This window comes from Nicotiana tomentosiformis, chromosome 6 (genome assembly GCF_000390325.3).
Source record: "Nicotiana tomentosiformis chromosome 6, ASM39032v3, whole genome shotgun sequence".
NCBI classification, from domain to species: Eukaryota; Viridiplantae; Streptophyta; class Magnoliopsida; order Solanales; family Solanaceae; genus Nicotiana; species Nicotiana tomentosiformis.
In genome coordinates, this window is record NC_090817.1 from 123,627,961 (window position 1) to 123,642,828 (window position 14,868).

The window sequence follows — 14,868 nt, forward strand, 5'->3', positions numbered from 1 at the left end:
AAGCAGATCATTCAAGAAAACTCCAGCTGCTTCCTCCATATTTTCTGTTTCAACATTCAGTACAAACTCTTCACCCATCCAAAGCTTCAGCAAATCAGACACCGGAATCCTATAGTCTTCTGGAAACGATCCCATGTACAGAAGGCAAGGCTTTAAGTGGTCTTCTAAATGGTCATAACTTGATTGCATTACCTTCATGCTTTGCTCTCCTAAAACATGAGAACTTAAGTCATTTGCAACCACAAGCCACAAGGACGCCTCCCTTTCCATTTTCACAATAATTCCAGCAATCAGGACAACCACAAGAGGCAATCCCTTACAGTGTTGGGCAACTTGTAATCCTGCATCCCGTAGATCCGGAGGACACCTCTCTCCTCAAAATACTTTCTTTTGCAATAATTCCCAACTCCCTTCCAATGTTAGAAATCTAAGAGAATAAGGATCACTGCGGTGTTGAAGATGCTTAGCCACTTCTTTAATTCGAGTTGTTACCATTACTCTACTTCCATCTTCACCTTTAGGGAAACGTAATCCCAAATCTTCCCATGCCTCGACTTCCCATATATCATCTAACACAATGAGATATCTCGTGCCTATTAGACTCTTGCGCAACTTGTCAGCTATGTCATCATCCTTTTTGATTTTGCTAGATGTTGTTTGTTCATGTTGGGCTGTCAAAAGTCTCACACAAGAAGCCCAATATAATAGTTGGATACCCGGCCCAATTATGTAACAAAAGCCCATAAATGTAATACTGATATAGAGAGTTTCTTCTGGAACATTTCAGATACAACATGAAATAAAATGAAAAATATCTTTATTCTCTCCTGTTGCTCGACCTATGGCTTTTCTCTTCTCATTTTCAATTTCTCTTAATCGACTCCAACAATGGAGTCTAACATGGTATCAGAGCCTAGTAATCCATCCGTCTTGATGAGAGCTTTCGTCTGATGGTACCCGTGTGCTTTGGTTCAATGGTTTTGGTCCGATAATGGTTTTGGTCGATCTGAGTGATTTTTGGATTTCTTCGAGTTTTCTCGATTTCTTCGATTTCTTCTTCCGTTTCTGCATTTAGAAGACCTTAACTTCTTCAGGTGTGCGAAGAAGGAGGGTAAAATTTCTGACTTTCATTTACATGTGAAATTAATGTAAGAAGGAGGGTAAAAATTCTGACTTTCATTTGCATGTGAAATTAGTGTACGATTAGGGTCTTTCTCTGCTCGATTTTGTCTGTGATATAGTGATATATGTGTTATCTCGCTCTATTGAGACTAGTTATCATAAAAAATCGTAATTACTTTGCCTGAATATGGGAAGTCCTTCCTCCATTACTGATGGTTTTGTTGAGTTCACTTTGGACTCAGCTCACCCTTTATACGTTCATCCATCCGATAGTCGTGGTAGTCGGTTAGTTGTTATCCCTTTCAATGGGACTGGTTTTGTACACTGGCGAAGTAGTATGCTCATCTCACTTTCCGCTAAAAATAAATTAGGCTTAGTCACTGGGAAAGTTCCTCAACCTCCGCCCAATTCTCCTTATTATCCTTACTGGGAGCGATGTAATGATATGGTAAAGGCTTGGATTACCAATTCATTAACTAGGGAGATAGCAGTTAGTGTCATGTGTTTCAACACTGCTAGAAAAGTATGGAGTGATATAAATGAAATATTTGGACAATTTAATGGATCCAAGTACATTTAAATCCAAAGGAAAATCAGTTCTAACTCACAAGGGTCTTCTGATATTGCCACTTACTTCACCAGAATGAGGGCTCTTTGGGATGAGTTAAACTCTGCATATGTTGGTCCTACTTGTTCCCGTGGGGCTCTACCCAAATTCATATAAGACCAACACCTTTTTCAATTCCTAAGTGGGTTGAATGAGCCATATTCCACTGTAAAGAGTAGTATCATTCTCATGTCTCCACTCCCATCCATTAGTAAGGCTTATTCTCTGCTCCAACATGATGAAAGTCAAAAGGAGAATCAACCTCTAGCCTTGGGTTTTTCTGGTGATTCGGCATCCTTCTCTGCCACTACAACTAATTCAGTACATGTCAATCAAATGAATTTCCAATACAATACCAGATCTTATAACCAAAGAATTAACTTTGATCCAAAAAGGAATTCACCATATGTGTCTTGTAAGTACTACAAAAAGCCAGGTCACACAGTAGAAAAATGCTATAGACTCCATGGCTTCCCTGCTGATTTCAAATTCACCAAAAATAAGAGATCTGCCTCTTGTGTTCAAGTAGAAGAACTTGTTGTTGATATTGGTCCTAGCATCAAGTCTAGTGACTCCACAGCTTATGGTTTCAGCAAAGAACAGTATCAACACTTCATGTCTCTTTTTCAGCAGACTCACATATCTCCTGGGGTCCATTCTTTATCTTCTGATAAAAATATTGGTTATGCCAACTTTGCAGGTGTGTGTCATCTTCCTGTTGATCAATTTTCTGTAGTTCATTCTGTAGTACATTCTTTGTCCGCTCAGTTAGGAAAAATACCTTGGATACTAGATTCAGGTGCCACTAATCACATGACTTCCAATAAACAATTCTTACATAATTTACAACCCTTACCTAAACCTTACTTAATCACTTTACCAAATGGTTATAAAGTCAAAGTAATATCTACCGGTTCTTTACTTCTTAGGAGAGACATTGTTTTACACAATGTACTTTTAGTTCCTTCTTTCCACTTCAATCTTATTTCTATATACCAACTTCTTTCTCAATTGCAATGCTTAGCATTATTTAGCAGTCACTCTTGTTTTCTATGGGGCCCTTCTCTGAATAGACCATTGGAAATTGGTAGAGCTTCACATGGGTTGTACTTTCTGCTTCCTGACATGCTTGAGTATTCACCTTTTGTTTCTACTATTTCTTTTGTTACTGCTTGTAATGTTCTTCCTTCTAATTCTATTTCCCCTTTCCCCAGTCCCTCTTGTATTTCTACCACTAGTGTTAATAAACGTGATTTGTTTTGGCACCAAAGATTGGGACATATGCCCTTTCATAAGATGAAGTCTATTCCATTTCTATCTAACATAGTTTCTTCTAAACAGTCATTTTTCTGCCCTGTGTATAGGCAACAAAGACTTTCCTTTCCTGAAAGACATATCAAATCCACTTCTCCTTTCCAACTTGTCCATTTAGATCTATGGGGCCCTTACCATACTAGGACAAATAATGGGTTTAGATACTTTCTTACCATTGTGGATGATTTCTCTAGGGTTACATGGACCCATCTCTTATCTTGTAAGAGTAATGCCTTCTCCATTATCAAGGCTTTCACTAATATGGTTTAGATTCACTTTCATTCCTCTATTCAAACTTTCAGGGTTGATAATACCTTTGAATTAGGCAGTAGTTCTGAAGTACAAATATTTTTCTCTGAAAATAGGATTCTTCACCAAACCACTATTCTACATACCCCACAACAAAATGGGGTAGTTGAAAGAAAACATAAACATTTATTAGAGACTTCTAGAGCCCATTTATTAGAGACTTCTAGAGCCTTACTTTTTCAATCTCACCTTCTTGTCAAATATTGGGGTGAATGTGTCTTGACTGCCACTTATATCATAAATAGGATGCCTTCTTCTGTCTTGGGGAACATGTCTCCTTTTCAAAGGTTGCATGGTGTCTCTCCTTCCTATGAACATAGCTAGGATTGTTAAGCAATATATCATCAATTCCTTATTTCATGAACATGTTTTTCCTTACTCTTCACCCTCTTCCCTAGTACATCATACTCATCCTGTTCCTTTGGTGGATTGTGCCTCCACTCCTTCTCCCCCTTACTTCTCCTCTGCTCCTTCATCTTCTTCACCTCATTCTCCTCCTACGTATGTCCCTCTTACCTCTGATTCTCCTTCTGCCATTTTTATGCCAACTACTCCTCTGCTTAGGAAGTCTATCTGGGTCTGCCACACTCCTCCCTATCTTAAAGACTACATTTTCTCCTATTTTTAAGCTCACTACCATCAAGTATTGATTACACTGAGACCTTCTCTCCTGTTGTTAAGTTCACTACCATCAAGTGTCTTCTTTCTCTTGCTGCTAAGAGGGACTGGACTGTGTATCAAATTGATGTGAATAATGCCTTTTTTTATGGTGACCTTCATGAAGAAGTGTATATGAAACTTCCACCTGGTCTTCAGATTTTCACTTCTGCAGCTTCTGATTCTTCTCCCTTGGTTTGCAAGCTGAACAAGTCACTTTATGGCCTCAAACAGGCTTCGAGGCAGTGATTTTCTAAACTGTCTGAGGCTCTGCTATCTAGAGGCTACATTTCAAGTAAGAATGACTATTTTCTCTTTACCAAGTCATCTAATTCCTCCTTAACAGCCTTGGCTGTCTATGTTGATGATATATTGCTTGCTGGGGGTGATATAGATGAGCTTGATAGTCTGAAATCCTTCTTGGATTCTCAGTTCAAGATCAAAGATCTGGGGTCTGTCCATTATTTTTTGGGCTTGGAGGTTACCAAGAATAGTCAGGGTTACTTGGCCAGTCAATAGAAATTTACTTCTGACCTCTTGGATGAATTCAACTGTATGCATTTCCTTAAGTCATCTGTCAAATTAACTTCTGACATGGGCCAACCACTTACTGATCCCAGTCTTTATAGAAGACTTGTGGGGAAACTAAATTTTTTACAACATACGAGACATGATATTGCATTTTCTGTCCAACATTTGAGTTAGTTCCTTCAAGCTCCTCAGGTTCCCCCACATGTTGACTGCTATACATGTTCTCAGGTACTTGATGAATGCACCCGGGCAAGGAATTCTCCTTTCAAAGTCTCCTGTCAGTTCTCTTGTAGCATATTCTGACTCTGATTGGGCCGCATGTACTGAGTCTCGCAAGTCTGTCACTAGCTTTTTCATTAGTTTTGGTGGTTGCCCTATTTCTTGGAAATGCAAGAAGTAGCCTACAATCTCTCTTTCCTCTGCTAAAGCTGAATACAGAGCTCTGAGGAAAGTTGTGGCTGAAATCTCCTGGCTGGTTTATTTATTTGCTGATCTTGGTCTGATTTTTCACTCTCTTGTTCAGGTGTTTTGTGACAGCCAAGCTGCACTTCATATTGCCAAATTTTTTGTCTTTCACGAGAGGACTAAGCATATTGACATTGACTGTCATTTTGTTCATGATTGCTTACAAATTGGCTTGATCTCTCTTCACCACATTTCTACTGCTGACCAGCCTGCTGACATTTTAACCAAGTCTCTTGCAGGGCCTCTTCACCATCACCTGCTTGGCAATCTTGGAGTGGCTTCCCCCTCCAGCTTGAGAGGGGGTGTTGGGATGTCAAAAGTCTCAGACAAGAAGCCCAATAGAATAGTTGGATACCCGGCCTAATTATGTAACAAAAGCCCATAAATGTAATACTGATATAGAGAGTTTCTTCTGGAATATTTTAGATACAACATGAAATAAAATGAAAAATATCTTTCTTCTCTCTTGTTGCTCGACCTAGGGCTTTTCTCTTCTCACTTTCAATTTCTCTCAATCGACTCCAATAATGGAGTCTAACAGTTCAAGAATCTCAGCTAAGGATCACTGCGGTGTTGAAGATGCTTAGCCACTTCTTCAATTCGAGTTGTTACAATTACTCTACTTCCATCTTCACCTTTAGGGAAACATAATCCCAAATCTTCCCATGCCTCGACTTCCCATATATATCATCTAATACAATGAGATATCTCCTGCCTATTAGACTCTTGCACAACTTGTCAGCTATGTCATCATCCTTTTTGATTTTGCTAGATGTTGTTTGTTCAAGAATCTCAGCTAACAATGTCTTCACATTATATGTTTGTGAGACAGTACACCATACCTTAATATCAAAGTGATTAGCAACAGAGGGATTGTTGTACACCTTCCTTGCCAAAGTTGTTTTACCGAGTCCGGCCATTCCAAATATTGAAATAAAATCTAGCTCCTTTGTTCCTCCAGTCAATTTTTGCACTATACTTTCTGCATCTTTCACAAAGCCCACAACTTCCTCATCAGTTGATGGAAAATCACGTTTGGTGGAAGGATTCATGTCAATTAGCCTGGTGTCTCTCACGATTGTGGAAACTAAAGTCCAATGGTCTTATGTTTTGTTAAGACTTGTATAATTATATTGTATATGTTAATTGTATAGTTAGTGATGTTAGTTAATTATAATTGAGTAGAGTTAGTTACGTAGTTAGTGGCTAGCTCAGCATTAGTTGTATCCACACATGTATATACTCGGTGTAGTAATGAGAAAGGAGTCAGATTTTCACTTTTCAATTTCTACTTTTATCTCTCACAAACTCTCTCTCATAGAATCCTCTAGAAGGACTCCATTGGAGCTCCGGATCGAGCTTCAAGCTCATCCTCAATGTCAGATTTAACATGGTATAAGAGCGAGGGACGCTCATGCTCGACTATCCGTCATCGTCTCCATCAAATTTCCCCATTTTTTCCTTCCCATAATTCTGCTTTTCTGGTCTGATCGATTGTTTTTGCCCTAATTTCTTCAAATCGCAAATTGTCAATCTATTCTTCAAATTTATACTGGAATTAATGTGTAACTCAACGAAATCTTACACTCATGGCCACATTAGATCAGGAAGACACATCTGCTTGTGTCGCCGCTGCGACAAAGTTTGGAATAGATCCAAGCGATACTCTTTATCTACGTCCGTCAGATAATCATGGAGCGATGCTCGCCTCAGTTCCTTTTAGTGGAATTGGATATAGGTCTTGGAGACGCAGTGTTATGCATGGTCTATCCGTCAAAAATAAGCTTGGGTTTATAAGTGGAGAATGTAAATCACTAGAGCCTCAATCTCAGAGATTCCGACAATGGGAGCGATGTGACGATATGGTAACATCTTGGATTCTAAATTCACTCTCTAAAGACATCGCAGACAGTGTGGAATATGCTAATAATGTTGTTGAGTTGTGGATAGAATTGGAGGATCGATATGAGTAGACTAATGGTGCTAGGCTATACCAGATCCAAAGGGAGATAAACGACTTATCTCAAGGTGTGCTGGATATTACAGGTTATTATACTAAGATGAAGAAGCTGTGGGAAGAACTAAATACTTTGAGCAAAAAGACTCATTGCAGCTGTATCTGTACGTGTGGTGCCAAGGAGAATATGCACAAGGCCGAGCAGGACAGAAGATTGATACAATTTCTTATGGGACTTAATGAAGTCTACACTGTCGTACGTGGAAGCATTCTCATGATGAATCCACTACCAAATCTTGCACAAGCCTTCTCACTACTCATTCAAGATGAGAAACAGAGAGAGATCAAGCTAAATAATCAAATGCTATTTGAGTCTGCTTCCCTAAGTGTCAACACATCAAAACCTGGTTCTTACAGAACAAATTATGCTGCCAATAACAGTTCAACTGGAGGCAATAGGCCCCGTCCATTTTGTGACTACTGCAAGAAACTAGGATATACTAAGGACAAATGCTACAAGTTACACGGGTACCCTCAGAACTTTGGAAATTCACACACTCTGAATCCAAATAGAGGACATAACATGAACCAAGATGAAAGGTTCAACAAAGGAAGGAGAATAATAGCTAGTGTGCAGGGGACTCTTTATGAGGCAATGCCAACTGGAAAAGATGGACCAGAAGATGGAAATGAGGTCGGGCAAGTCAACCTCTCTAAGGAACAGTATGGACAGATCATAAACTTGCTGCAACATTTTCAAATTGGAACAAGAGGAGAAAGCTCCAGTTGCACAAACTATGTCAATCGTGCTGTGAACTTTGTAGGTATACTAGTATGAACTTCCTCTATTGATTTTAGCAAATTGTCCTGTGAGTGCTTCAAAAACAAGGCAGACTCTTGGATATTAGATTCAGGAGCATCTAATCACATGACCTTCAATATGTCCTTATTAACCAACATTGTAACCTTACCATATACCTTATTGGTAGTTCTTCCAAACGGATATAAGGTAAGAGTAACACAAATTGGAAGTGTGACATTGTTTCCTAAGATCATTTTGCATAAGGTTATGTACATACCTTCCTTCAAATACAACCTCATATCAATTCATTCATTAACTAGTTCAACTCCTCATAGCATAGTTGCCTTTACTGATAATATTTGTATTCTGCAGGCCCCTTCAATGAAGAGGCCTCTGGAAATTGGTAAAGTCAGTGATGGACTCTATCTCCTCTGCCCAAGGTGTCTCAGGAACAACCATTCAGAATTAATTGTAAATAGTTCAATTGCTAGTTCTGTTTCTTCCAATTGTTGCACACACAACTCACACTGTTTTCATCATTACACTATAAATAGCTCATTGTCTAGGGATAATTGCACATCTCATTCAGCTGTAAATACATGTTCCCAAAATAATAAAGTGCAACTCCCCATTGTGAATAGTATCAATCCTTCCATTCCTTTAAGTAATGACATAAATGTGTTGTGGCATAACATACTGGGCCATGTGCCCTTTATCAAGATAAAGAGAATATCCAGTATTCTAGCATCTTTCTCACCAAAACAACCATTTACCTGCTCTGTTTGTCCAATGTCAAGACATGGGAGATTACCATTTCCAAAAAAATCCACTAATTCTACCAAGATCTTCCAACTTCTTCATGTTGATCTCTGGGGTCCTTACCATATGCCAACTTATGACAATTTCAGATATTTCATCACCATGGTGGATGATTACAGTAGATCTACTTGGACTCACCTACTAACCAACAAAAGTAATGCCCTACAAGTCATCAAAAACTTTATGTCAATGATTGAAAACCAATTCAATACCACTATCCAATATATAAGGTCAGACAATGACCTAGAGTTTAATAATACAGAAGCAAATCAGTTCTTCCTTTCTAAAGGGATTATCCACCAAAAGACATGTCCTTATACACCACAACAAAATGGCATAGTGGAAAGAAAGCATAGGTACCTATTAGAAACAGCCAAAGCCCTCTTATTCCAGTCAAAATTACCTCTAAGATATTGGGGTGAATGTATCCTATGTGCAACCTATATAATAAATAGACTGCCTTCTTCTCACTTCAAGGGCAAGTCACCATATGAACTATTACATTACAGAAAACCTACCTACTCTCACATGAGGAGTTTTGGGTTCTTGTGCTATCCTACAGTACCCAAGGTCCACAGAGATAAATTTGAACCTAGAACCACATCACATATTTTTGTTGGATATCCCTTTGGGGTAAAGGGATACAAAGTGCTCAGTCTGTCCACCAAGAAAATACATGTATCTAGAGATATAATTTTTAATGAAAACATCTTCCCGTTTAGTATGTCTAAGGATACTGCTTCATTTCCCTATGTCCTTTAATCCATTCCTTTCATTGATCATATGTCTAGTGAGAATGAGCAAAGTCAAACTAGTGAGTCAAATGATCAAGGGGTTTCAAATGTCATACATCCAGATTTATCATCTGATCCTTCATCCCTTTCCCCTAATAACATAGATTCACTTGATTCACATACTCCAGAAGATCCACAAAATGACTCACCAGTAAGATATATAAGGAATACCTCACCTGAACATGTCTTGGCACCAAGGCAATCTCATAGAACACACAAATTTCCCGCATACTTGAGGGATTATGTTCACAAACTACCCCAGCTGAAACCAAATGCCAAAAACACCAATGAATCTCTTTCTGTTAATGCCTTATCCTCTCTTCACATTCACATATCTACTGAGAATCTAAATCAGGATAATCAGTACCCTGTGAGAAGCACTTACAGTGACAAAGAGCCTAACTCATATGAGGAAGCAGCTATGTATCCTGCCTGGCAAGCAACAATGACACAAGAGTTTGAGGCATTGCATGCCAACAACACTTGGGAGCTAGTACCATTACCAGTTGAGAAACAAGCCATAGGGTGTAAATGGGTGTATAAAGTGAAGCATAAGGCAGATGGCAGTGTAGAAAGGTTCAAGGCCAGGTTAGTGGTAAATGGGTATACCCAGTAAGCTGGAATTGATTACACAGAAACATTCAGTCCTGTGGTGAAAATTACAACAGTAAGAGCTCTCATAGCTGCAACAGTCAAGAAAGGTTGGGATATATTTCAGTTAGATGTGAACAATGCCTTTCTTCACGGAGACCTCCATGAAGAGGTGTATATGGAAGTGCCACAAGGTTTGGTAATAGACAATGGACATCTAGTATGCAAACTCAAGAAGTCCTTGTATGGCCTCAAACAGGCAAGCAGACAGTGGTATGTAAAATTGAGTGAAGCATTGTGCTGTAAGGGATATACCCACTCTATGTATGATTATTCACTTTTCTACAAGAAGACAACTGAATCAATAATATATGTGGCAGTATATGTAGATGATGTAGTACTGATAGGAACAAACAAGGAGGAGATAGAGAAAATGAAGGCATTCCTACATGAAAGTTTCAAGATTAAAGACCTGGGTAAGCTCCACTATTTTCTGGGGCTGGAAATATTCTATAAAGTCGATGGAGTTGTAATTTCACAAAGAAAGTTTGTGCTTGATTTGCTAAAATATTACAACTGCATAGATTATAGTAGCCTAGCCTCTCCACTTGATCCAACATTGAAGTTGAAAGCTAAAGAGGGGACTGCATTAACTGATCCCACTTATTACAGAAAGCTGGCTGGAAAATTAAATTTTCTCACCAACACAAGAATAGACATAGCCTACAATGTACAACATCTTAGCCAATTCATGCAAGATCCAAGAGAACCCCACTTGAAAGCAGCCTTTCACCTACTTAGATACTTGAAAGGTGACCCCTCAATGGGAATATTCATGTCACATGATCCAAACTAGAATGTTAGAGCCTATTGTGATTCTGATTGGGCTGCTTGCCCAGACTCAAGGAAATCAGTGAGTGGTTACTTAATTCTATTAGGGAACAGTCCTATATGCTGGAAATCTAAGAAAGAAGAGACCATTTCATTGTCATCAGTAGAGGCAGAGTATAGGGCACTCAGAAAAGTAGTAGGGGAATTGGTGTGGCTGTGCAGATTACTTGAAGAGCTCAATGTGTCCTTTGGTAAACCAGTAGAAGTCTTTTGTGATAGTCAATCAGCTCTACATATAGCAAGAAATCCTGTGTTCCATGAGCGGACAAAACACATAGAAGTGGCAAATTAGTAGAAAAGTTAATAAAATCTTAAATTCCAAGGCATAATTTTAGCAAATTTCAGAAAATATGAAAAGAGAAAGTGCAAAATTCACTTCATCCACCCCACACTACAGCATCCAGATCTTACAGCTAACAGAAGTTTCTCTTAACTGTCTCTATCTCTCTCTTCAGAATTCTTTTGGGGAAAAAAAATCAGAGATTAATTGGGAAAAGGAAATAACTTAAGAGAGACCTTCAAATAACACCATGAGTTCAGCCGCTGAATCTGGTTGGACCTTTTTCCGGTGATTCGACTAGTGCTTTTTAGTTGGAGAAGGTGAAGAAATGGTGGTCATTGGTGGGTGAGTTGATAATGAAGATTGATAGTATCGTGCCTTTGAGTGAAAGGTAATGGAGGTTTTTGAATTTATGAGGAAGGTGATGGTTATGTTAAAATAACAACACCGGCTTTTACCCATTAATATTTACTTTGACTTACTAGTTTAGTAGGATAGATGTTGGTAGTTTTGTTTTACCGAGTCTTTAGTATTTTCCTTATTTTTTGGTGACTGTTGTGGACTTCTGCAGCAAGACTTGGAAAAGCTGTTACAGTGTATGCCTATAAAAGGCACCAGTCCAGTCTCTTTCAAAGCATTCTTTTCTTCCAGCTTTCCTCTAGTTTATTGAGTGTTCTTCTTCTTTAATAAAATAGAAGCTCTGTTCTTTTGCTCAATACAGAGAGAAGTCTTCCTTTTATCCTAAAATTATTTCCTTGTATCTTTGTTTTATTCAACATATTTAGTATCAGAGCCAGGCTATAGAAGAGAGGAAGAGTGTTTTGGTAAAGTCACACAACACTTTTGACCATATAAGTTGTTGGTGACAGCTTTCTTTTTCTTGAGCAAAAGTTATTGTCTCACAGAAGGATGACTGAGCTTCAAGCCGTAGGTGGAATTAAAAAACTCAACCATCAAAATTACAAAACATGGATGACATGTATGATTTCCTACATGGAAGGCCAAGATCTCTGGGAGGTCGTTAATGGAAGCGAAGTCAAACCGGGGGCAGAAGAACCTAGTGGTGCACTGCAAAAATGGAAGATTAAAGCAAGCAAAGCATTGTTTGCCCTCAGAACCACCATTGAAGAAGACGTGCTGGAATATATACGAGATGCTACAACACCAAAGAAAGCTTGGGACACGCTAGCTGCACTCTTTTCAAAGAAGAATGACACACGACTACAACTTTTAAAAAGTGAGTTGTTGTCGATAGCGCAACGTGATATGAGCATTGCGCAATACTTTCACAAGGTGAAGTCGATATGCCGTGAAATTTCAGAATTAGATCCAACAACTCCAATTGGCGAAACCAGGATGAAAAGAATAATCATCCATGGTTTGAGATCTGAATTCAGAGGCTTTATTACTACCGTACAAGGATGGCCAAATCAACCATCACTTGTTGAGTTTGAGAATTTGCTTGCTGGTCAAGAAGCCATGGGTAAGCAAATGGGAGTTTCACAGAAGGGTGAGGAGGAAGCGCTCTACACCAATAAAAGCAGAGGGAACTTCAAGCAGCACAATGTTTGTGGATCCAAAAGAAATGACGACAAGACAAAAGCTCATCAAGGAGAAGGGAGTTATCGTCTAGGGGGAGCTCCAAAGAATCATGGCAACAACAAAAAATTTGAAGGGAAATGCAACAACTGTGGAAAGAAGGGCCATAAAGCTAATGTCTGCTGGTCTAAGAAAAGGTCTGTGGAGAGTAATGCTGCTACTTCCAATACAAAGGAAAGAAGTGAAGATGAATGGGATGCAGAAGCTTGCTTTGCTGCAGAAGAAGAGGAGTTAGCTCTTACAATAACAAATGACTGGGATATTGAAGAAGAAGAGGAGTTAGTTCTCACAACAACAACCTCAAGACATATTGATTATGAGAACGACTGGATCGTTGACTCAGGATGCTCAAATCATATGACTGGTGATAAAGAGAAGCTGCAAAATTTGTCCGAGTACAGGGGGGATCGTGAGGTGGTGACAGCCGACGACACAAAATTACCGATAGCTCACGTCGGTAAGACTGTAGTGTCTCCAAAGAATAGTGCTGACCCGATGTTGCTTCAAAATGTTTATCACGTCCCAGGTATGAGGAAAAATCTTCTTTCGGTAGCACAATTAACATCGTCAGGCCTTTTTTGTTCTGTTTAGTCCGCAAGATGTAATGATATCATGACCTGGAGATTACAAAAGAGCCAGTGTTAAAAGGACAGAGATTGAATTCCGTCTATGTGATGTCGACAGAAACCGCGTATGTAGACAAGACGAGGAAGAACGAGACTGCAGACTTATGGCATATGAGACTGAGTCACGTTAGCTACTCTAAGCTAAGTGTCATGATGGAAAAGTCAATGTTGAAGGGTCTTCCCAAACTTGCAATTAGAGAAGATGTAATATGTGCAGGCTGTCAGTATGGTAAAGCGCATCAGTTGTCGTATGAGGAGTCAAAATATAAAGCAAAAGAACCATTAGAATTAGTTCACTCTGATGTGTTCGGATCTGTCAAGCAAGCATCTGTTGGTGGGATGAAATATATGGTCACCTTCATTGATGATTTTTCCAGGTATGTGTGGATTTACTTCTTAAAGGAAAAATCTGATACATTTTCAAAATTCAAAGAGTTCAAAAAGGATGCTGAAGCAGAAATTGATAAGAAAATTCTTTGCCTGCGGACTGACAATGGTGGGGAATATACCTCAAATGAATTTTCTGACTTCCTTCGGGAATATCGAATACGTCATCAATTCACGTGTGCAAACACGCCGCAACAAAATGGTGAAGCGGAAAGGAAGAACAGGCATCTAGCAGAAATTTATCGGAGTATGCTTCACGCAAAAAATGTCCCAGGACAATTTTGGGCAGAAGCAATGAAGACAGCATCCTTTGTGATTAACAGACTTCCTCAACAAAGGTTATGCTTTCTTTCACCGTTTGAGAAGTTATGGAATACGAAACCTTCTGTTAGCTATTTTTGAGTTTTCGGATGTGTTTGTTATTATTTGTTCCTGATCATTTACGTAGCAAGATTGATAAAAAAGCTATTAGGTGCATATTTGTGGGATATGATGGACAAAGGAAAGGGTGGAAGTGTTGTGACCCTACAACAGGAAAGTGTTACACGAGCCGAAATGTGGTGTTCGATGAAGCATCTTCTTGGTGGTCCTCAAAAAGGAAGACATTACCGGATTCTGATGATTTCAAAGAAAAGCTGAAATCTGCTAAAATTCAATTAAGTTCCTATGAAGCAGAAGACGAAAATGTTGGTGGCAATAAAGATGAAAATGTTGATGGTGATGAAGAATGTATTTCTCAAAGTCCTTGGCGAACTAGTGTGTACCAACGACCAAGTGATGAAGGCGAGTCCAGTGAAGCAGTTGCACCAACTCAACTCAGAAGATCAACAAGGACCAAAAAGCCAAATCCCAAATATGCAAATGCTGCCATAATAGAAGAAGCAGATGCAAAAGAACCTGAGACATTTGAAGAAGCATTTCAAAATCTGAAGTGGACTAAAGCTATGGAAGAGGAAATTACTGCATTAGAACGAAACCAGACTTGGGAGCTCGTGCCAAAGCCAAGAGATGTGAAACCCATTTCTAGCAAATGGGTTTATAAGATAAAGCGCCGAGCAGATGGATCCATAGAGAGACACAAGGCTCGTCTGGTAGCTCGAGGATTTTCTCAACAATA

The 14,868-nt window shown here is 39.1% G+C and overlaps 4 protein-coding genes across 4 annotated transcripts; 2 read left to right on the top strand and 2 right to left on the bottom strand.

The window, feature by feature from the left end:
- Window positions 1-375: 375 nt before the first annotated feature.
- Window positions 376-744, bottom strand: LOC104092972 (putative late blight resistance protein homolog R1A-3). The gene has a single exon (XM_018769732.1). It carries the CDS (start codon window positions 742-744, stop codon window positions 376-378), a length of 369 nt encoding a protein of 122 aa, XP_018625248.1.
- Window positions 745-1,309: 565 nt separating this feature from the next.
- LOC138894706 (uncharacterized) lies at window positions 1,310-1,702 on the top strand. Its single transcript, XM_070179432.1, has one exon. It carries the CDS (start codon window positions 1,310-1,312, stop codon window positions 1,700-1,702), a length of 393 nt encoding a protein of 130 aa, XP_070035533.1.
- A 3,917-nt stretch (window positions 1,703-5,619) lies between these two features.
- On the bottom strand, window positions 5,620-6,057 carry LOC104092974 (putative late blight resistance protein homolog R1A-3). The gene has a single exon (XM_009598671.1). The coding sequence runs from the start codon at window positions 6,055-6,057 to the stop codon at window positions 5,620-5,622; it is 438 nt and encodes a 145-aa protein (XP_009596966.1).
- A 537-nt stretch (window positions 6,058-6,594) lies between these two features.
- Window positions 6,595-6,978, top strand: LOC138894707 (uncharacterized). Its single transcript, XM_070179433.1, has one exon. It carries the CDS (start codon window positions 6,595-6,597, stop codon window positions 6,976-6,978), a length of 384 nt encoding a protein of 127 aa, XP_070035534.1.
- The last annotated feature ends 7,890 nt before the right edge of the window (window positions 6,979-14,868 follow it).